This window comes from Coloeus monedula (assembly GCF_965178545.1).
Source record: "Coloeus monedula genome assembly, chromosome: 2".
NCBI lineage: Eukaryota > Metazoa > Chordata > Aves > Passeriformes > Corvidae > Coloeus > Coloeus monedula.
The window spans coordinates 99,506,669-99,531,392 of record NC_138782.1 but is presented as its reverse complement, the minus strand read 5'-3'; the positions used below and the strand labels follow the sequence as shown (position 1 = coordinate 99,531,392).

The 24,724-nt window shown below is 40.4% G+C and overlaps 1 protein-coding gene across 1 annotated transcript in view; it reads right to left on the bottom strand.

Moving 5' to 3' along the window:
- Positions 1–24,724, bottom strand: part of ERICH1 (glutamate rich 1) — a gene marked incomplete at its 5' end in the record, with an annotated part of 68,239 nt that overhangs the window by 6,640 nt on the left and 36,875 nt on the right. The window contains one exon of the mRNA XM_082276771.1: positions 1,011–1,388. Coding sequence (XP_082132897.1) covers positions 1,011–1,388 — 378 coding nt within the window. The remainder of the gene's footprint in view (positions 1–1,010; positions 1,389–24,724) is intronic.

The following is a 24,724-nucleotide window of genomic DNA, read 5'->3' as shown; positions in this document are numbered from 1 at the left end:
CTCCGTCACTCTGGAATTCCACTGCAGCAAATGCATGTAGTTTAGCTTGCATTTACTTAGCCATATGGTGAAGTAGTAAAATTCTTAATTTTGGTGATGGAAATACCTTAGCCAGAAAGTAGGACAGATTTCAAATGCTAGGCTTAGTATGAAGACCTGATACAGCCGAAAAATTTAACATTACGCAAAGAAAATTCCATGTCTAGATCTTGAAAAGAAAATTAACATGAAATCCCTGATGTCATCTTAACAAGGTTTTTACAGTAATTCTGTAACCAAAAGATGAATTTTATGGTACTAGAAGCCGACAGCTCTGACTTAAGATGGACTAATACAGGCAGGTAAGCTGTATTTAATATTATCCATTCAGCTCCACAGTGACCAGTGAACATTCAATAGGCCATTAGGGATAAATCCATGCAATTCTTTCAGAAGTACTATGGAATGTGCATTGAGCATCAATTCCCATTCATCTTGTTCACAAGCACTTTATGCCAGTATACTTTCCCAATGCCAATAGTATCTTCCCCGTTCCTTTACATGCTGTCTGTCTAGATTTCCTTATAGAATACAAATGTATCTCGTCCTGGGAAGGAGAACATTCTGAGAAGTAGATTGGTTCAGAGATAGTAAGCATGAAAGTAGTTAAGGATAACAACTGGCCTCATTTGAAGTTTTCTGAAAGCAAGTAATCCTTCTGGGTGTTTCCTTGCAAAGGGAAGAATTTTAACCACTTGTCCCAAGGACACTGGAATGTTTAAAAGAAGAGCAAGGAACACCATGTATATTTTTAAAGACTGATGACCATAAGCTTTTTCTATTGATGTGAATTCTTACATAGTCATGTACACACCATAAAGTGGGACAAATACTAGGTACTCACATGTCTTACTGAGTTCAAGAGAGACACTTTAGTAGATTTGTCTCATTTTACAGGAGCAATAAATGCATAACCATTTTCCCCTGTGTGGTAATAGTCATAAAAAGAAAGGAGAAAGAGTGGTACATACTGTCGGCAAAGTAGATTTGTTGTGTTGCCTGCAGGAAGTCCAGAATGCTATCTGCCTTTTCATCTATGTCTTTTAAGCCTGCTGCTTCTTCTTTGTTGTTTTTGTCAGGCTGATACGTAAAATCCACACCAGTAGTTTTTGTTACTAAGCCAGCTGCTCTCTTTTTTTCTTTCTGTCGCTTCTTTTTCATTTTCCTCTTTTTATTTTTGCTTATTCTGGGACCGTCTGTTTGCTGCAGCTGTAAATTATCTTGAACAACAGTTTCTTGCATTCCCAAATCTGTTTGTTCTCCATGTAAATTACTAGAGATTTGTAAACTGCTCTTTTGTTTCCTCCTTCGAATGCGCTTTCTCTTGGTTTGCCCTTGATATTCCTCTTCTGCGGATTCAAAAGAGACATGAGAGCTGTAAATAAGAAGATCTGTAATAAACATTTTAGAACTGCATACAATGAAATATGACACCCTTTAAATTCTGGGATACCTGAGTGGCTCTAACCTTACTTTTATGCTTACAATGTCTTTCAGTACTACAATGTCAAAGTCAACTTTTCTGAATGTATTAAAAAGACAAGCTTTTTTCCCTTCTGCTTCAATAAAGACTGTTTTCTCCTTCATGCTACATACTTTACATCTCATTTACCTTCTTAAAGCAGGTAATATGGTTCTATAAAGAGTGAGGTCAAAAGAATCCCCAGAGCAAAAAACAGCATGGGCAGACTGTGTGACATGGCATGATAGAGTTCCCCAAAGAGTCCCACACCATCAGCTGGTAGACTTGACAAGGAACACAAGAAGAATGTACATAATTTACAACGAAAGATGATAGTGTTTATATTGATAATATCCATTCATGACAGTGCTGCGCTTTAAAAACACCAGGCATCTCTTTCTGACTCATCTATTTTCTCCTCCTTAAACATTCTCCTCCTTTGGGATATCTTACTCCTAGCTCAGTTTTGGACATCAACTTTATAGGAAAAGCATGCAAGGCAACAGTGACCTTGGTAAGTAATCTCCAATCTTTTAACATCCTGCCTTGCTTCTGTTGTTCCCTTGCTGCATTATAATTTCCTTACTACCTAATTCTTCAAAAGCCTCACATGTCACAGCAAATAAGTCCCTCTTGCTCTTCAACACAGCTTTTGTGCTTCTTTACTCAGATCTTATCCCTGTACACAAAGACCGGAGTTTTAAAGCAATCTCTGACCCTGAACTGATTGCTCCCTCCCACACACTCACTTTCTGAGTGTTAACCCTTCTAGTACTAGCCAAGGAAGATTTGGCCAGAAGCCACCACCCATCTTCCCTCTGAGTGCACTGCTGCTGAAGTCCATATTCCTGTCTATAATAATTCCTCCCTAATACTTTCCTCATTCATGGTCTAACAAAATCCTCACACATTTAAACATCATGGATTGCAGAATGCCAGTTTTCTTCTATGTACTGGGTTTGCATGACAAGATTTTGGTCATAGGGGCTACAGGGGTGACTTCAGTGAAAAGTTGCCAGAAGCTTCCCTTCTGTCTAACAGAGCCAATGTCAGCCAGCTCCAAGATGGACCTGCTGCTGGCCAAGGCTGACTCATCAGTGATGGTAGTAATGCCTCTGGGATAACATAGGTAAGAAGGGGAAAAAAGTTATTGTGCAGAAGTAATTGCAGCCAGAGAAGAGCAGAGCGAGAACAGGTGAGACAAACAACTCTGCAGACACTAAGGTCAGTGCAGAAGGAGGTGCTCCACATGCCACAGCAGATTCCCCTGCAGCCTGTGGTGCAGTTCATGGTGAAACAGCTGTGCCCCTGCAGCCCATGGAGGTCTATGGTGCAGCAAAGATCCACCTGTGGAGGACCCTCCACTTGAGCAAGTGCAAGCCTGATGGAGGCTGTGACCTCATAGGAAGCCCACTAGAGCAAGCCCCTGGCAGGATCTGTGGAGACAGGAGCCCACACTGGAGCAGGTTTGCTGGCAGGACTTGTGACCCCACAGAGGACCCACACTGGAGGAATCTGTTCCTGAAGGACTGCACACTGTGGGAAAGGACTAACGCTGGAGCAGTTCACGAAGAGCCGCAGTCTGTGGGATGGACTCACAGTGGAGGACTGTCTCCCATGGGACAGACCCCATGCTGGAGAATGGGAAGGACTCCTTTCCCTGAGGAGGTGAAATGCTTGTAACCCTCACTCCCCATCCTCTTCTGCTCATGGGGAGGACGTAGAGAACTGGGAATAAAGTTAAGCCTGGGAAGATGGGAGAGGTGTGTGGGGGGGGCAGCCGTGGCACGCAGGAAGATGCTTTTAAGATTTGATTTTACTTTTCACTCTCCCGCTCTAATTTTGATTGGTAATAAATTCAATTAGTTTCCCCTAGCTGAGTCTGTTTTGCCCGTGACAGTAGTTGGTGAGTGATCTCTCCCTGCTCTTATCTGGTGAAACTTTAGTAATATTTTCTATCTCCTGTCCAGCTGAGGAGGACTGTAATAGAATGGCTTTGGTGAGTGCCTGGTGTTCAGCCGAAGTGAAAACACCACATCCTAATGTTTTGCTCTAGAAAGTTAAGACATTAATCCTTCCCTCAACCCCTACCTGCATGTTTCTAAATTCCTAACAGTGCCCTGAGCCTAGCACTCTTCTTTATCTGGATTTACACCATTCTCTTAGGGTCAAAGCAACCTTGCTTGGCTAAGGCTAGTGTAATACAAGAGAGACATCTGAAGCCTAATGCTTGTTTCAGAATGAGATGCGTAATCTCCTGAACTGTCTCTGACATTCTCAGCTTGTTTGGCTTTCTCATCACTCCTCCCCCAACCAGTCTTTGTCGCTATTTTCTCCATGGTTGGAGGCCCTCTCTTTAATTTCTGTTTCTTTTTCTGTCTTGAACTCTGTCAGCTCTGAGCCACTTTCTCTTTAAATATCACTACAGACTTTTAGTTCTTTAGCTGTCAGATGACTCACTGCAAAGCAATTTTCCATACTTTCAATGAAGAATGCTGCATAAAAATAAATTTGCTGTATTGTAATTGAACACCACAGCATGTTAAAGACACGCCAAACGTCACCCTGGACCCACAGTGTGGAATGTTTCACACCCATGGTATTTGAGCTAAATATCTTTATATGTAATTTGGACATATGGGATGTGGGAAAAATAACGTCTGTGTCATCCTGAAGGAATAAAATATCAGAACTGAAGGCAGATACAAATGGTGAAAGATGCTATAAACAAAACATCAGTGTTTCATCTTGAGATCTAATTTGGATTTTCATGGGAGTATTTATGTTATAATAGGTGAATTTCACTGCAAATATATATATATTGTTTAGCAAAATTTCTCAGCCCACTGTTAACCTGAACAGCACTGTTTGATAATAACACTACTTTAATCTATGCTCTCAGCAAAGCAGCCTAACTTGTTCTTTAAGCATCTGAGATCCCCAAATCTCAGCAAAACGACAGCATGTTGTGCAGCCAAACACCCTTCTTTCGTTTGAAATCACTTTAAAAAAACCAGGCAGAAGCCAGACGGGGCTTAAGATAACCAGTATTTTGAGTCAAATCCAGAAGTTTCCTTATCCTAAGTACCTCAGGACAGCAGAAGGTCTGAAGAGACCACGGTGAAGCTGTCAAAAGGCAGAATGGATGTAGTCTTCCCATGTGTAGGTATTAAGATAAATGCCTGATTGAAAGGAAACCAGAACTATGCTGACTTTCCTCCAACACAGGAAAGAAACACAAGACTCTACCTAGTTCTCTTGAGGAGCTAGAGTGGCAGTCCTTTAGCAGTTTTGTCACTCTTTGCCCTGTATTCTAGTATCTGTGTAGTATCTACTGTTCCATGTGTGGGAGCTACCAGTGATTCAGTATCAGGAACAAATGAAATTAGATGCTTACGAATGCAAAGCAATGCACACAAAAGGGATTAATTTGAACAGCTTGCTGGTAGGGGTAAAGTGAGCTGTTATCAGCTCAAGAAAAACAAAACCCATACCTGTGCATCATCATGGAAAACTCAACGAAAACATTTGCTCAGTTGGTATCAGTGATGATAACAGCTAACACCTTGTTTGCATACATAAGAAAAGAGATGGAAAATAATACGAAAAATATTCCAAAGCTATTATATAAACCTATTGTACTGCTCAAGCTTGTAATGCTGTGTTGCTCAGTATAATTCCAGAATTGAAGGATTTTGGCAGGTAACAGGAAGACTCTCACAGAAGTTAGCAGAGAAAGAAACTCCAAAATATTTGTATGATTTTTGAAAGAGTAACAAAATAGACTTAACTTCTGCCTCCTCATGTGAAAGCAAGGTGACAGGCAATTTATCTGACCTGTTTCACAAGCTAATAGAAGAAAGTAAAACCTTTTTTCACTAATGGTATAGTCTGCTATGCAATTCCCACGTGTGTGGTATGCAGAGGAACCAAGAGAACTGCTTGTTCATACTGCCAGCAAGGCTACCTGATTACAAGAGACATACTGTAAAATATAAATGAAAGTTATACAAGAAACATACACCATAAAGTTTATGTTACAGCCCACACAATGACCTTAACAAATGACATGTTCAGTGGGATTCACCTCCCACAGCTTTAGCTGCCTGAAAATACTTAGTGAATACTTAGACCTATGCTCCCTCTCATAAACCCAAAAGACACTTGTATCTTCAGAAAGCAGTTTATCTCATCCTAAACCAGCAGGGATTGAAATACAACCTGAAGGATTTAATCTCTTTCTCTCCCCTTCCATTAACCACAAATGAAATCGAGATGACGAGTCCTGACCAGATGCTTGCAACAACTGTGAAGAATCAGTCTCTTTTACAAAAATTATTGCTACACAGGAAGGTAGCAATCTTCACACAGACTCATTCTTCACATGAGTCTGCTCATCAGATGATTTTTACTAATTAACAAAATCCACTGTTTTATAAAAAAAACCCAAACAAGACCCAACTTTTGAATGATTCTCTACATTTCAAGCTAGTAGGGAGGCCTGATAAATTTCAATAGATACAAATTTAGTTCTAATATTTTTCTCACTGACAGAAAATGTTTGTTATGTCAAAGCTGTGTATTACAACAAATGCAGGGAATATACACTATACAAGCAATCTCAGTATGTTGAGTAAGTACTTAAGCAGCAATAGGAATAGCTTTTGAACTGCACTAACCCTAGCCACAACTATAGCTACAGCTTGCTCTAATTCCACAAGAGCTGATGATTCTTCTCCTGTTCCATAATGGTCTGTCACCTCTCTCCCTCCTATCTCTGCTCCACAAGTTGCTTAATTGATCACATAATCCAATTATCCAGGAGCAATTGACTCTAACCTGTTTAGTCTGCACTTGGTGCTCTTTCCAACCGAGCAAAGTGTCTTCCAGATGGAATGCCCATACACATTTTCCAGCCATAGTCATAATTTCATAGCCATTTCTTTCAGCCTTAATAAGAACTCTTACCTCAAGAACTGTTCAGAGTTAGTTTTGGTTTTTTTTTTTTTTTTTTTGCACAGATTGCTTTTCGGATGCAGTTTACCATGCAGGTGCACAGTCACACTACCCTGACTGACAGTATGATATGGAAGTGGGAATGAGCAGCCTAAGAATGTAAGTCAGCACTAAAAGAAAAAGTCATTTTCTAACAGCCTATCTTATCTTGTCTGAAAGATTTAAATGTTTTCTCCATTCAAACTGCATGTTTCTTTAATAGAACAGAGGTAGAAATATGTAAAAAAAAAACTTTCAATGAAGTAAGAGGACTCAGTTTATACATACAGCTTACTGAACTGTGATAACGAAAAGTCAGGGCTGCCAGTTTCTATCTTCAAGGAAAAAAAATGAAAAAAAAAATTACTGACATGAAGATTCCCAGTAAGCTAACTCTGAGTTCTATTACATTAGCAAAGTACTTTGTATTCATCATCAGAGCAGCTGGAGACACAAAGAGATTAAATACAAAGCTTAACAAAGGCTAAGAGCAACAGCTGACTTCCTCCTGTCCAGACTAACCACCAGCATGAATACACTGCTGGCAACTCCATGATGGAAAATACAAGCTTCCTCGAGTTTATCTTTACTATTTCAGTTCCTTCAGACAATGCCAGATGAAAGCATTGTGAGAAAGCATCCTATAAGACAATGAAAAATGGGAGGCTGATTAGTTAGGTGTCTGCAAGTCTAAGGGATACGAAGTTCCACAGTATGCAAAATGAAGTTTGGCTCTGAGAATAAGCTGGGATTTTTGAATGCTAGGGATTTTTAGAAATCAGGTCCTTGAATATTATTAGAACAAACTTCTAGAACGGGGGACAAAAAAAAAAAAAAAAAAGAGAGAGAGAGAAAAAAATATGTAAAGCAGACTGAGGAAAACAGAGTCAAAGAATATCCTTTCAGCTTTAGGAATCCATACAATGTGCTCATCATGACTCAAGTATGGCAGCTGGCTCTCCTGCTCACAGTCGGCTGTCTGGATGTCGCCCATGGTAATTCTGTAATTCTGTTGGTTTTTGGCTTTTTGGCTTGGAGTTGGTTTTGGTTTTTTGGGTTTTTTTTCCAGATGAAACAGGATGCATGCCCCTCCTGATTTTTCAGCCAGTTTAAGCTCTTTTCTTCTCCTTGATACTGCATGAATATTCCATGGTGTACCATGCAGTCAATGCAGAGGAGTTTAATTTTGGTTTAGGATCTTGTAAGGGAAAAAACGTATGTTATTTTTAGTGCCAATTAAGATATCTGTAGCAGCAATTTGACCAAGAGTGAAAAGCTGTGGTTAGTGAATGCAACACAATGGAATGGTTCATTAGAGTAAAAGCAATATTGGAAAGATCTCACACACATGAAATGATGTTACTATTTTTTCACTCTTTTTGGGGGAAACTGCTTCAAATCATCATTTGAAATCAGAGAAAGAAAACCAATTTAAAAACTTTAAAACTTTCAGTAATGTGCAACACTTGTAATGTTGTAGAAAACTGCAAAAGACTGGAAGCTGTTTAGGATAGGGACTGTCTTTTATTTTTTCGTTCATACTATGTTTGTGTGCTGACAAATGAAGAATTCACATAAAACTGGCAAATGTTGCATAAGTGCTGCCTACCACAAAGGAGTATTACCTCCTGGATTTTAAGCAAATCCAATTAATGCTAATGATAATAATCGGATACCACTTTCTGCATAAGTCTTCAATTGTAAATGTTCACCTGACTGTATATACAAATGAATTTCTCTTACTCATAAGTTAAGTAAAATTCCTGCCGTAGGAGGAACTGTACTTGGTCACAACAAACAACAACCTACTACTATATCCTGTATCAAACAGCAGCCATACACTGCAGTCAAGAAAACATCAAGTTTGAACTTACACAGAGGTATAATGATGGCCGTTCTTTTGCACTTTTTACCCTAATAACTGCCATAATTTTATTTGCTTTTTGATTGCTGCTGAGTGCTAAAATGTTGTTTTCACAGTTATTCATCATACTGTAAAATCCTGGTAACAGTCAGTTCTGAGCTCACCATTTTGCAGGTGAATTTTGACTGGTTATTTTTTTCCTAAGTACATCACTCGACAACTGTCTAAGATGTGTTTCATCTGTCATTTTTGACAAATCATTCAATCTGGTATTACAATGCACCAAACTCTTGCCTTTAGTGCAGTTAATATCCATGTAGCCATCAGGCAACCTTCTGATACCACTGTTCACTCTTCTTACCTGACCAGCTATTGAACACAAGTCTCCAGTTGTGACCTCTGTGTTCTGAGAACTGCTGCATTCTCTTCATCTACTTAACTACTCCGGGGCTTCATCTTTCATATTATGTCTATGGGCCCTCTTTGGAGAGGGGCTTTATCAAAAACTTGCTGGAAATTCAAGGAAACCACATCAGCTGTAGCATCCTTATCCATGTATTTCCTGCATCTTCAAAGATTCCAAGATGTTTGTATACTTCCTCTTTGCAAACCTTCTGTTGATCTGTCCCAGTCAGATCACAGGTTATGAAGCATCCACAAATGTTATTTTGCATCATAATTTGTGCTGAACTGTCTAAAACAAACAACAGGATTACAGCCCTGCAGTTCCTTGCACGATTTAAGAACTGTTTTAAAAAACTGGTTTCACAGTATCTAACCTCAAAGGCTCTGACAACAAGGCAATTTGAAAATCGAGTATCTATGCATCATTGTCAGTAATACGGGCAATTTTTTTTCTTAAATTCTTTTAGAAAGTTTATGTGAATAGAATCTGGTACTTGGGACTCTATTTTAAGAATTTATTTTGTTGCATGACCATTAAATCACTTCAATTTCACATATCCTTTCAGAAAAGCCAGGAGGAAGTGCTACATCATGGGATTCTCCATAGTATTTTTTCCACAGCTAACATCAATGCAAAGGATTTATTTAACTTCTCTGAAACAGGCCTCTCTAAATACTCATTCTACACCATGATTATTGGCTCGAAAGAGTGGCAGACACATTGCTCCTGGTGCATCAGAAGCAAGACCTATTGCCAGTTTTAATTCTATATAACATTTGCTCAAACACTCCTTCGCTTGTCTTACCACGTTCTTACATTTATATATGTTTAATACATCATTTGGGTGTGAATTCAGTTTTTTAAAAGACACCTACTTCTTTCTAACAACTTCCTTTACTCTGTTGTCTGGCTCTGCTGTCTTTCTCTTGCTTTTTCTCAAGCCTTTCATGACAGGTGGTGGGCGCTGGCCTTGAATATCACATATGGTGTCCTTAAGTAGCTTCCATACCACCTGGTACAACTTCCTTCTCTTAGCTGACCTTTTTTAGTTTCTTTTTAGTAAGTAGCTTTATTTTTGTGTAATGTTCCTTCTTGAACCATTGTGGATTGTTGTTTGTTTCCTGTTGTTGTTTCAGCACGTTGAACCCAATGGTGGCTGTTGTGATGTGCCTCTCGTGAACCAAACCCTATGTAGGATAAAGTGAAGGGTCTCGTTTCCTCTCACAGCTCCACTAACCAATGTCTTGGTTATTGACTGTGTCTAAAATCTGAAACTTTTCACAACATCCTGATGAGACACTAATGGAGAAACTGAAGATCCCATTACTGCTCTCTCTGCTTCTCTGATCTTTCAGCAGTGAGTATTCCCAATCCCAGCTGGATACATGATGAAACAGACTCTAAGCTTGCTTTGCTTTTTGATATGTACACTCAGTCCAAGCACACAGTGATTTAAGGCATCCAGGAGATATTTGAAACTATTTTAATGTAGAAATTAATTTTAGCAGTAATGTTTTGGGCCTCCTGTCACTATATATAGAAAGCTATACTTCATGAAGCCCCCAATCTTTCTAAAATAGCAACATTTCTGATACAAATTCTGTACCATTCAATGACTTAATTTTTAAATGAAAGCAAATATTTTGACCTTTTAGTGATCTTTTATTGTTTTAACTTTCAAACTCACTGTCTTCATTCATTTTGGGGTGATGTGCAAAGAATCAGACTCAGTCACCATTGTTTACAGGCATCATACAGCACTTCCTAAATGGGCTCAGTTGTGGTCCCCAAAACCACTGAGAATTATGTTTACTCAGTGAGGAAAATAAAGTAAAATCACAAAGTCTAGCATATTCACATACAAGAAAAAAGAGATTCAATGACAACCAGTAACTATTCTGAAGGTTACTAAATCAGAAATGGTCGATTATCTTAATTAGCTACAAAGACTAATTGCTACTAAATAGAGAAATCTTCTTAGTCTTTGACTAAATAAGATTATATCTCTGTATTGGAACAGATAGCACCACTGTGAATGGGAGGGGAAGACTTGTAGCATTGATATTAAAAGACTGGAAACATTTTAAACATCTGATGTCACATTTACACTTTAAAAATTTGTTCTTTCTTTTAATTTTCAGGATACAAACAAACATTCAGAGTTTTCTTCAAAGCTTTTTTTCTCAGAGATGGTTTTCAACCAATAGTTAAAGAATTCAAAGCTCTCCCTTTGCTCAGAATAACACCAGAAATGATAAGAAACGTTGCAATCTTAAAATTCTGTGCAGCATTTAAAATGTTCTTTCCAAATATACCAGCTAAAATAGCACAAAATGTTTAGACGTTATTAAGAGTATAGGAACACAGACTGGAAGATGGGAAATACTGGAAAAACAGGTTATCTACTGGAGAACAGATATGTAGTTTTCCCCTGTGATAAAACAGCATCTAAGAGTAGATCTAAACTAAAGTACAATCTTTAGCACAGAAGAGCTACATAAAAGTATAGACACCGAGACAGCAAAATGAAGATATTCAGCAACAACCCCCCAACCCCAACTTATGGCATTTATCACCTCAATATTTCAGTTTACACCTCAATTCTACTTTTTGCAATATTCTCCAATATTTCTTAACTTTTTACAAAGCATCTAATAAACAATTATTTAACCCCATATAGGAAAGAGATGCCACAACTGCAATTTATTACATGGTTCTTCCAGTAAACCCTATTTCAAAACACTCCAGAAAAGTAAAGTCTGAAAGAATGTAGAACTTCCACATTTTATTTTAACCTATTTCCTTCATCCATTTATCTTTGGATCTGAAACTAGATTTGAATTATATTTACTTACACAGTTTCTAAGCAGCTTTTTAAAAACAAGGATGTTTTAGGACATGGATTAAGCTTACTTGTATTAATCACATTCTAAATGTGTATTGAATCAGTAAGTAATTTCTTAATGACCAAGTGCTCTGTGTTGAACTAATCATACATATGAACATGCAGGCAGGTATGCTGGAAAAATGAGCAACATCACAGAGAAGATCCAGAACAACTGTAATTTGGTAATTTGTCAGTTTGTAATAGATGTGACCCTGGTGCCACAGTCTTCCCTGGCCTGCAGGTTTGTTCTTGACTGCATGTTGTGCTGCAGCAGGCCCTGCCCTACCCAGAGCTGTGCGGTCACACTGCTCATACTTTTTTTCCACAGTGAACATTACAAACCAGCTTTTTAATAGGAAGCTAGGTTTTATTAGAACAGACACTAGAACACCTGATTTCTTTTTTGGGGGTAGGGAAAACTCAAAATGAAGAAAACTGAAACAAAACTATACATACATAACTTTATCTCCACCTTGCCCACCGCATCCTCGTAAATCAATCCTCTTTTTTTAGCCTTGTTCTCAGTTCAGCACGCCGGATACTTCCAGAGTTGCAGAACAGTCTGCCCAGTGCACTCTGGGTCTCTAGGGAATGTCCCTCTGAAGCCTGGGTTCCCATTGTTCTCAGCAAACTTCTGGTCTCTGCTGCACAGAGGGTTTATTCCTTGGCCATCATTCCTCTACAGCCTGTGTGTCCCTCACATTCTATAAAGTTATTCCCTCTCAGTGTGTGTCTCCTCATCTCCTAAGGGCTCCATCCTGGCTTCTGTACTAAGCAGCTACAGATCTTCAAAGAATGAAATATGATATATGACATAAATGTGTGATTATTCATAATTAAAAAAAAAAAAAAAAAAAGCAACCACAAAACCCAGCTGACAGCACCTGTTACAAAAATAAATGTTTGGAAAGTGACTGAAATAATTTTGTCACATGTAATCAACATGAGATCATGTAGTATGCACACTCTACTTTCCCAGGTGTTGAATCCATTGTACATAATCTTCACACTATCAGATCACCTATTTCTGGGCACAGTAAAATGTTACTAGGATAACACGGATCACAATCTATCACTTCCAGGATTTCTTGTGCTGCTTCCCAAAAGTAAAGCATTTAAAATGGCAACAGGAGCATAACAACTGGTCTATTCAGCTTAGTAAAGTGTCAAGTTGTTTTTAGTTCCCATTTAAGTTGTTGAAAAGTAAGAGTTGCTCTGCATCTCACTGAAGAATAGTATCATCCCTTGAAAATAAGAGAGACATTGTTGCTCTTCTTCAGTTATATGACATGATCTGTGAAAAAACCCTGCTATGAAAAAGGGAAATGTGTTTATCTGTCTACACTTGACTTTGTATTTCATACAAATATTAAAATCTGTCATCTGCTTGCAGAATGCAGTTTCTTCCATCACACACTGTACCCCCAATCCAGATTAGTGTGATGCTAATGCTTTTCATCTTTACTTGGTGCACCACCTAACACCTCTACAAAATTGGTTTAATTCTTCTTTTCAACATAACAGAACCTTAGGCATCAATAGCTGTCAATCACAGACTACCCATAATATGCTATGGATATGCAGACTTTTTCATCTTTTATGCACTTAGATGTTCATTACTAAATGAATCTCTCATTTGCTTTCATGAGCTGGCTGATGTATACTACTATTAATCCAGTTGAGATACAAGTAAATTTCCTTGTTGGTGTAAAACGCCATTCCTTTGGGGAAGGAATAAAGAGAGCTGATCCTGCCACAAGCATCTAACTTTAACCATAAATGTTGACTTTTAGGCAGGATGTTCTTCCCGAATGAAATACCGAGCAGCAGGTAAGAAGTATGTAAGAAGAGGAATAAATCCAGGTCTAGGAAGTCCCTAGATCTAGGGACTTCATCTAGGCTAAATGATATCACAGAATCCCCTGAGTTGGAAGGGACCCACAAGGATCATCAAGTCCAACTCTTAAGTGACTGTCATATTTCACTATTCCCCAAAGCAACTACTACACCACAGAAATTTTTCTGACACTAGGGGAATATATTCAGAGCCTGATGATATTCATTATGCATAATTTTATTTAAACAAGAAAATGAAAAAAAGGTTTCTTCATTTTACTCATATAGAACAAATAAGAGACTTCTTGTAGGTTCCAGGCACAAGCTCGTCCCCAATATTATAGGTCAGCTACATGAAGTAAAGATGCTGGATTTAGATGCAAGGAACATAGGCTCAAGAATAATTTTTCAATTTGCTTAAGCAGCAACAGTTTCCTTAATTTTAATTAATTAACAAACACAAGGCTGGTGGAAAAAAAAATCATTGCAAATGCAAATGTTCTGCTGGAGTCACAGACTATAGCTTCATTTGGCCTTTTCCACCTTGAGAACGCACAAATTTTTACAGCTGACTAGACAGTGCAGGCTAGTTAAGCAGGTAACACAAAGAGATCTATGTGCTTCTGTAAGAAATATATATTACATGATTGCTGCTGTTCCTATCTGTACAAACTATCCAACTGCTTTTACACTATACTATTATTACTCTCATGGCTGTATCACACGTTATACGTAAAGCACATGAAAAGTTATTGCATATGTATCAACCTGAGTATCCTCTGTGGAGTACAGGTCACCAAAACTGCCTCCTTGAAAAGTAACGTTTATGTTTTATAAAGACTCCTGTATGGCTGTTTACTATATGAAAAAGCACTTTTTTAATATCAAAACCAAACCAAACCACCAAAACCAATGCACTATGTTCTATACAAGTCCTAAAAATCAAGGGGTTTATGCACCGCTCAGCTCTGTTTTGATTTTTTCCAAAGGATATGCAAAATAAATGATGAGAAAGTGGGACGTTTTCTTATACACCAGTGAAGAGCAAAAAGAAAGCAGGACAGATCTGATCAAAATCTACTTATTAAACCAAAAATAAAGTCCAAGAAGTCTGTAGTAAGGTTACGAGCTACCTGCACATCTTATTCGCAAATTCAAGATTCTTAAGGCTTCACTGGAATGCTGCGTTTGAAATCACAAGCAATGGTTGTTCAGTTCCGCCCCTGATTCCTTCATAAAAGTCATCTGTTGCCAAGTTGCCATTCACTGACCTCTGTGAAAGCAGGACTGGGAATGGGGGCCCCCTGGATGGACACAGCAGATGCCTGGCTCTGTGGTGTTGGCTACTTCTCTGTCTGGGCAGCATTAAGGGAAACTGTAGATGATATTTTATTACTCATTTCCTCCCACAAGGAGATACATGCTAATCAGGATTTTACCTAAGATTCATTTCTGCCATTATCTTACACTGTAGCAGGTAGAGAGAACTTCCACTGTGCTAACAAGTATGGTGACACAAAAAGTTGGCAGAAGATCACCAGAGAATAGGCTGCAAACAGCTCAAAATAATTCAGCGCTTTCCATTTACTTGGCTTTTAACATAAGCATTTCACTGCAAGCAAGTTTAAGTGTACAAAATTACTGCCATTAAAAGAAAAGGTATAAAAAAAGGGAAGCATAAAAACCTTGTAAATACATTTGAACTAACAGATATATAATACACAATGGAAGTTTATATAGCTTGTAATGTAACTACTAGAGGCACTTCAATTTAATAGAATTTATATATTACTATAATAATGTATTTAATAGAACAAAAATGCCAGAGTTAGAGTGAAAAGGAAAAGCATTGTAGGCCACTATAGAACACATTCAAATAATACAATCATTGTAATTTTACTTAGATATTTTTCTGCATATGTACAAGTTCTTTTTGCCAGAAGAACATGCAACACTATCTCTAAAGCTTTTGCTGAAGTTCTCTGTAAAAGTACATATGGTTTTATACTAAACAAAGTGTGAAGATTATTTTCAAATGCTAACATGTCTAATTATTAGTGAATGTTGTATACCATTATGATTTCTAGATATATGTCAAACAAAATACTGCAACAGATTTTTTCCTTGAGATTACTGAATTATGCATCTAATTTACATGTAATCAAAACTATTTTACAATTTGAAATTAGAAAAACACACATAAATAACATGAAATAAGGAAATACTGGATATTGTATTTGATAATCTTTCATTTTTCCTTGATATATTCTCCTTGCCCTTCAGAGGAAAAAAAAGAATCTCCATCCAAAGCTGTATATTTAGCATTGAAGGCTCCACCCATCAATAACATATTCAAGATTATGGTACCTACATTTAGTTGAGCAGCATTTCAGAACTGCCTATGAGTACTTATTTTACCATGTACCTGTATGCCCAAAACCAATCATGGGCAATGGTAGTAAAAGAATCACTGAAGAGCAGAGAAAAATAACAAAGGGGGTATCAGAAAACATGGAGGGGGAGAAACTCCCAAAATTAAACCCCAAAAGCCTGAGAAACAGTAATGGAGTGTACTGGGTTTGCATGGCCAGGTTTTGGTAGCAGGGGCGTTACAGGGATGGATTCTGTGAGCCACTACCAGAAGCTTCCTCCATGTCCAGCAGAGCCAATGCCAGACAGCTCCAGGATGGATGTGCCCCTGGCCAAGGCTGGGCCAGTTAGAAATGATGGTAACACCTCTGGGATAACACATTTAAGAAGAATTGAAAGAAGTTATTGCACAGCTGTAATTGCAGCCAGAGAAGAGCGGGCTAAGAACATGTGAGAGGAACAGCTCTGCAGATGCCAGGGTCAGTGCAGAAGGAGGGGAGGAGGTGCTCCAGGCACCAGAGCTGAGATTCCCCTGCAGCCCATGGTGCAGCCCATGGTGCAGCCCATGGTGAGAAAGCTGTGCCCCTGCAGCCCATGGAGGATCACAGGGATGCAGAGATCCACCCACAGCCCATGGACGAGACCCATACTGGAGCAGGTGGATGCCTGAGAGGAGGCTGTGAACCCGTGGGAGGCCTGTGCTGGAGCAGGCTCCTGGCAGGGACCTGCAGACCTGTGGAGAGAGAAGCCCACGCTGGAGCAGGTTTGCTGGAGGGATTTGTGAGCCTGTGGGAGACCCGTGCTGGAATAGGTTGTGCCTGAAGGACTGAGGCTGTAGTGGAGGACTGTTACCTGTGGGAGAGACTCATACTGGAGAAGTTCATGGTCAAGTATCTTCTGCGGGAACCCCAGGCTGGAGCAGGGGAAGGACTCCTCTCCCTGAGCAGCAGGAGAAACAACCTGTGATGAACTGACCAGAAACCCCATTCCTCGTCTCCCTATCCCCCTCTGGGGAGGAGGTAGAGTTGAGAAGGAGGGAGAGGTAGGGCGAAGATGTTTTAAGGTCTATTTTTACTTCTCATTATCCTGCTCTGATTTTTTTAATAATAAATTCAAATACTATCCTCTAATTTTGAGAATGTTTTGCCTATGACAGTATTTGATGAGTGATCTCTCCTGGTACTTACCTCAACCTATGAACTCTTCACTGTATTTTCTCTCCCCTATCCAGGTGCAGAGGGGAGCAAGAGAAAGGCTTTGGTGGGTGTCTGGAATCCAGCCAGGGTCAGCCCACTATATGGAGGTAAATGCAAGATTTTCATTGGCAAGTACCACAAAGCAGAAGGATGCCAAAAAAATCTGGCATTTTTTTCAGGAGGAGAAAAGCTGGCAAAAAACGACAAAATTAAATATATATCCTGAGATGGAAGTGGAAGAGCTCTATCACTGGTTTATTACATTAAGTCTTCCCACTTATCCTAAGGCTATGTATTTTTATTTCTTAAGGAGCTGTAACAGATTAGTATTTCTCTCCTCTACAGTGTTCACCTATATACTAAATAAAGTACTGAACAAAGAATCAATAATTTCTTTCCTCTGGCAGAAGAACAAGAAGGACAGACATTATGTTCTTTTCAGTAAAAATGCCACAGTTCAGCTAAGGTATTTAACTGCCATGTAAAAGCTACCATAATATTCACTCCCCTTTCTGGGCTCACATAAAAAGAGAGAGGCTCCTCCAAACAGAAAATTTGATCCTAGACAGACTTTATTATCATCACTTACTGTAATATCACTAGGTGTCTCACTCTTCTAATTATTCAAGCAGTTTAGTAGAGTATTCTCATATGCTTCAGTGAAGAGGTGGAAAAAAACCCCTCAGATCTATGCACAAATGTGTTGTACTGCAGCAGTTCAGGGTATAAAGTGTTACAGACCTGCAGAGCAGCCCTGGAGCCTGCAGCAGCTGCTGCCTCTCTGTGCTGATCTATCAGCACTGGCTCAATATCAACTACATTACTATATGCAGGTTTTTTCTCATGTCTTTATATGTTTGGGCTTCCACAGCAGAATCTTTACTATTTTACATAGTTTGTGATATGAGAAGTGCCTTGATGTGAGCATTCAATAAAGTCGGATCCTCTGAGGAATGACTCGTAATAAAGGTGCACACTTAATTCTGCTACCTTGTCTAAAAGTTAATGGAGAACTGATTTAATTTGTCAGCTACAAACTAAGGTTTTTAGTACACTGAATGAAGGCTGGAAAAGAATATGTGCCATAATTGAGCACTAAGAACTCCTTAAGATGTCTTCACTGTATTTGCTGCTTCCTCTGGAAAGCTAGCTGAGTAACTAGATACACAGTTCCTGTATTTATTAATAGCCACTTCCCATAAAGTTTCACAGCAAATTGGTTTTTATCAATTGACTGTTGTATGCTGTTGGGGCTCCTCCCCCCTGCCATGTGGTCCTGGGAGAGGGGCCCCGGGGTAGAGGCAGGGCCTATGGGGTTTACCTGCCCCCTGGTCAGCCTCGTTCCCCATTGGTTGTTTTGTGTTCCCCTGCCCGGGAAGGACCCTCTGCTCCCGTGATTGTCCAGTTCTTGGCCAAGTCGCTTACCAGGCGGCTGGAAAAATAAACATCTCGGAAAATATCTACCAAGAATTGGTCCATATATTCTTTTCCACGGGCCTCGTTGTCTGATACACGCGTTGCAAGAATCCCCACTGCAACAAATGGTGGGAGAATGCTGGCAAGACATTGATCCCTTGGGACAGCGACTGTGATTTGTGAAGAAACTCCGGATTTCTCTTCTTGTTTTTGTTTTGCTGTTCCATCTCTAAACTATGAAGGAACCGTGGAAAGACTCTTGGCTCTCCAAGCCGCATATGGAAATTTATCTTGATTCAAGATTCTTGAACAACGATATGTAAATTTTAGCTTAATTCAAGCTCAAAAGGAACTGAAACACTTCCTGGCATAGTTGTTTAAGAACTTTGTCTACGTTTCTTGGGACTTGATTCTTACTAAAGACTTTTGGAAGACAGTTAACTTCTGAGTCAAAATAATGCCGATGGCAGAATATTTTCGTGATTATTATTTAATTACCGAGACTGTTGAGCAATGTCAGCTGTGTCCTGGCGAAGGGAAGCCTGGCTCAGAGTCCGTGCGACCCAGGCCACATGCACCGAGCGCTCTGCGAGCAGCAGCGAGGCAGTTCCCGCGCGTGGGTGGAGCGACACGAGCCGCAGTGTCAGCAGCAGAGCGAGGCGTAGCAGGAGTGGCACGACCCGGCGGTGCCCGCCCAGCCCCGCGCAGCACATGGTGGAGCGAGCCCCGTGAATGCCCGACCAAGAGGGGCGGCGCGCGGGCGGTGGCCGGTGGCAGAGCGGAGCCGCGCCCAGCCGAAAGACGCGCTGGAGCCGGGCACGGGGGGGTTGTCGCTTGGGGGCCCGGCTGAGACGTGGGCACGGCGCCAGGCAGCGGCAGCGCAGCTGAGAGCAGAGGCAGCAGAGGCGGCGGTGCGCAAGGAGCTGAGCGGCGCGGCCCGGCCCAACCCGTGTGGCCCCGAATGTGACCCCGGGAAGTCGAAACCCTGCGGTGAGAGTGCACAGGCACGAGCAGCCCTGACGGCCCTGGCAGCACCCGCAGTTCCAACATGGGAGCGAGCGAAAACGAAAGTGAAACCAGGAACACAGCGAGACAGAAAACAGCAGGAACTCAGAAAAAAGAAAAAATCATTGTAGCTAAGGTTTTAGGAATAGTAAAATGGTATCATGTTAAACAAAATTATGGTTTTATAACAAGATGTGACAACCAGGAAGACATATTTGTGCATCGTACTGCCATTAAGAAAAATAACCCCAAAAATAGGAGCTTAGGAGATGGGAAAGTTGTACAATTTGACATAGTGCAAGGAAGGAAAGGTTTACAAGCAGCAAATGTTACTGGGCCTGGGGGTATTCCAGTCAAAGACAGCCATTATGCACAAAATTATAAACAATATCCATCCCAGCAGCTTCCCTACCCACAACCTACTTTCCCCTTTTATGCTATATCCAATATGAATCCTTTCCTAAGTTTACCCCATCCCCAGTTTATCCCTAATCTGTTTTTCACCCCATGGCTTCCGTATAAAATTCCATTTCCCCACAATTCCTCTCCGATGCCGAGGGGGGGATAAAAAGGGGAAGGGAAGAAATTAACTACTTTTGTTTAGAGTTCCAACAGGTACAAATGGAAGAAACTCTCTCCTGCCTCAGTTTCCCCACAAAGCATGCCCGGAGAGTCCTGTCTCCCTTCTGCTGACTCAGAAGGGTGGCTCGTTTTGTTTTGAAACTGTTCTTGTTATCTCATGTTTATCCAGTTGTTTTCGATGTTAAGTTTTAAATCTCTTTTTATTAAAAATAAACGGGTGAAATGTTGGGGTTCCTCCCCCCTGCCATGTGGTCCTGGGAGAGGGGCCCTGGGGCAAAGACACGGGGGTTTCCCTGCCCCTGGTCCCCACCGCAACAGTACGCCTTTGTCATTTTTGAAAATTTATCTTACACGTTGTTTCATAATGGGAATAACAAAGCATTCTATATGGGAGAAGACATGCAGTAGACAGTATTAGCTTTTAACTTTTCATCTTCAGACAGACAGTGACCTCAAAAATTGGATAGAGCTCTTTGTTTGTCCAGACTGACAAAAGATGTGCCCATTTCTAAGTACTCAAGAAATGCTGATATACTACTCCAATAGAGGGCATACCTAAATGTAAAAAGACTGGAATGGTTTGTGAACACACTGCAAACCTAAGCCATCCAGATAAAAAAGTACCTAAATTGAATTTAAGACAGAAGCATGAAAGGAATTAAGCTCACTGTGCATTAAAGATGCACCTTTTTTATTAAATGTGTGTTAGGCTCTCCTTAAGGTGTGTCAACCATTACAGTTCCACTATATTTCAGAGTTTTGCATCTAGCTAACTTATTATTCAAGCTACCAAAACAAATGTTTTATCTAACATTATATCTGGCATTGTGATAGCGCAATGGCTATTTGCCAGTGAAAAGAAAATTAACAAAATAAATTTAGTGTTGTGGTTAGCTGTGCGAGGATGCTGATATCCAGTTCAGTGTTACACTCACACCATGGTCCTGTTCCAAAACCACCACCACCACCCCCACATCCACTGAGAGTAATGTACTAAAAAGATTTGAATGGCAGAACTTGTTTCTAGCAGTCAGGACTTTAGGGCACATGATATTTTTCATCCTGTTCTACACACCTTAAAGCTGGACTTATCAGAAAATTAGCTTATATTACATTCTCTCAGTGTTCCTAACATTTATGAATTCAGCTTTTAAATATTCTTTTTTTTAAAAAAAGCAAGTGAAGAAAACTTTCAGTCATGTTCATTCATTTAGATTGGTGAAAAATTGGTATCATCATCCTAACAAAGCAAAAATAGTTGCATAAAACTGTTTCTGTGCTCTGTCCCACTCTCTCCACAGCAAGATGCAGAGAGAGTTTGTTGGGTGATATATAAGTAAGTCCTTTCAAAATATCATCCATGCACCCAGAAACAAAGAGCTTTGAGGTCACCCAGTTCTTACAGTATAGTACAGAAGCAGGCAGAACACGTATGAATTCACACAAAACTTCACCTGTCATTAGACCAGCTACACCAAGATCGGACATTCAAAGCTATTGTTTAAAGTATCTGCATCAAGAGAAGAAGTGTCAGACGCTGGCACTGTCCCACAAGTCAGTGAAAGCCTGTTGCCCATGTTCCCCACTACACCCCTACAGAGCGGAGCCCACAGCTAACTGCAAACTAGCAGAATCAGTCATGTCAGTACAGCTGTGCTGGTTATACCAGCCCACAGGACGAGCACATTCAGATTTCAGGAGAGGAGTCCGTGAGATGCAGCACTGTCAGCTGCATAGAGCCACAGGTGCAGCTGCTGGAAGGAATTTGCTTTCTGTCAGGAGAGACTGCCTATTGGCCCTAATGCCTCCTCCACACCTGCGACGGCTGAAGCAGCTGAGAAATGGAACTATCGGTACAGAGATGCAGCAGCTTTGTTCAATCATAAGCTGCTCAGAGCAACTGGGGATCCTTGGAATGCACTTCAGATTGCCTGTACTGCAACTTGGCTAGATTACAGCAATACATTTGTGTACACTGGTATTTTTGTCTTTTGCTACAGCAATATGCATTTTTCTCAGCCCTCCACAGATCGCTGGAAAGAAAGCAGGTGAGTGAGGCTGATGCACGGCATGGGCAACACACACCCTGTAATTCTGAACCATCCTGAGCCTACAGTGAAGGCAGGAGCTTTCTTTCTCTCCAACAATCTACAATACAGAAGGCTCTGATACAGTATGTCCTGTTCATGATTTGAACTCTACTTATGAGCCAATTTCTGCTTACAGGAATAAAATGGAAGGAAAATAGAACGAAGCTATCAAAATTATTTAGCAAAACTACCACGAATGGAAGACTGATGGAAAATGATTTTCATAGCTTCCTTGGCACAGGTTACAGTTGTACTGGGGGTTGTTCAGCACTTCTAAACTTTGCAGAGGGCAGTAATCAAAGGCAAAGGATATGAGATCAAGAAATTTCCCCAGTGGAGACTGAATTGAGACAAGCTACTGGAAGCTGTATCAATGTGTGGCTGTTAAGCCTACAAATTGCCATAAACTACTACTGCTATAAAAAAACCCAAACAATAAAATGCAATCATGAGATAAGCCTGATTCTGACTTTCAACATTAGACAGCAGCATTTTCTGTATGTCATAGAAAATACTTGCAGAAAGCTGTTTAAGAAAAAAAGACGTGGCTAATACTACACACATTTTTTTTACTGTCTTCATTTTCCTTGTCCACTCAGCCACACTGAGTCCCTTCATGTTAGAAACAAGCTTTCTACTCTGTTTTTACAGTGTCCAGAGTATTTAAACACCAAGTTAATATGAATGCAGAAAAGCATTTTATTCATACAAAAGGCTCTTCCCCTGCTCCATATTTTATTTTCAATTTGAAAATTGAAAATAGTGCATTGAAACAAGTCTTAGAGCAACATGGGCCCTCACAGAAAGTAGATGAGCCAGGGTCACACCTAATATTCAACAAGTGTGTTGTCTGTCAGTGGATATTTGGGTCTTAACATGTAGGACAGCAACATTTTGCTGTAGCTTAACACCAACAGGTTCACAGGCAATAGCAGAGCAGTGGAGGTTAGAATTTTGCATGCAATCAACTGTACAGATAATAACCAAAACGAAAATATCACGTGATCAGAAATATCCCAAGACCTACAAACCAATTAAATTTCCTGCTTTAACATGTGATGAACTACGATTCAGAACCACAAAGCACTTGCAGACAGAGACCCAGATGTCTGCTGCCTTTCTCCTTCATCCTGCCCCATACTGACTTTACCCTGCCACTCCATGAAGATTTAACTACAAAAGCTTAGGTCTTGATTATGTTTTCATTATGAATCAAGGTGAAAGTAGTCAAGCACTGTCAGATTTCCAAAGTGTTGGGTGTCTGCTCAAATGAGGCAGCAATTCTAACAGTGTTGGCTTTTTTTGCTGGGATCTAAAGAGATTGTTGGTGCTGTTCTCTATTTCTTTTCCTTTCCCATCAGGTCCTTACTGTCACTATGACAACAGGAAGCCGGTAAGACTGTTGCAAGGGAGGAGAAAGGGGGAACATACTCCAGCTGAAAGGAGTGAAGTGACTCAGCTGGTAGGGAGAAAGAAGGGAAAAATGATGTGCAGTAGCGAAAGAGGAGAAAATAGCCACAGTGCCTCTTCTTCCTCTGAGATGCCTCTATTATAGAACAAGATGCTCAACAAAAATGTTTGTCTTCGTTGTAATTTGAAATAAAACAAAAATCAAGAAAAAAAAATTCAGAGAAAATGGGCCGAGTTCCCTCTCTTTTACTACACATACTTGTCACCTGACTACAGAAGCTACTTTAATCAAGTTACTTTCAGACTTATGGACATGTAACAAGAAGAGATTCAGTTTGAAACACCAATTGTAACACATACAAGTAACAAAAGCTGAAGGTCAAAAAACTATCACAGAAAGTGAAGGTAATGATGAGAGTCAACATGTCTCATTAAACATGCACTTGTTGGTGAATTCTTACTCTGCTTAAGCACACATCTCTCCTCTGGGATCCAGCCCAGCATTCTCTTTACTTTGTTAAAATATAAAGGAAAAAACTAGGTGTATTGGGTTTGCACGGCCAGGTTTTTGGTGGTGGGACTGGGCTACAGGGGTAGCCTCCGTGAGAAGCTCCCAGAAGCTTCCTCAGTGTCCAGCAGAGCCAATACCTGGTGGCTACAAAGACGGACGTGCCCTGGCCAAGGCTGGGTCAATCAGAAATAGTGGTAATGCCTCTGTGATAACACAGTTAAGAAGAAATTAAAACAACAGAGTTGTTGCACAGGCATAATCGTGGCCAGAGAAGAGCGGGATGAGAACATGTGAGAAGAAAACTCTGCAGACACCAAGGTCAGTGCAAAAGGAGGGGGAGAAGGTGCTCCAGGCACCAGAGCTGAGATTCCCCTGCAGCCCATAGTGAAGACCATAGTGAGGCAGCTGTGCCCCTGCAGCCCATGGAGATCCACCCACAGCCCATGGAGGAGCCCCACACCAGAGCAGGTGGATGCCTGAGAGGAGGTTGTGAGCCTGTGGGAGACCCGTGGAGAGAGGGGCCCTGTTCCCAGGCTAAACCAGCCTGTCCTTGGAGGATTGCACCCCGTGGAAGAGTGACCCACACTGAAGCATTTTGAGGGGAGCTGTTGCCCATGGGATGGACCCATGTAGCAGCAATTCACAGAGAACTGTT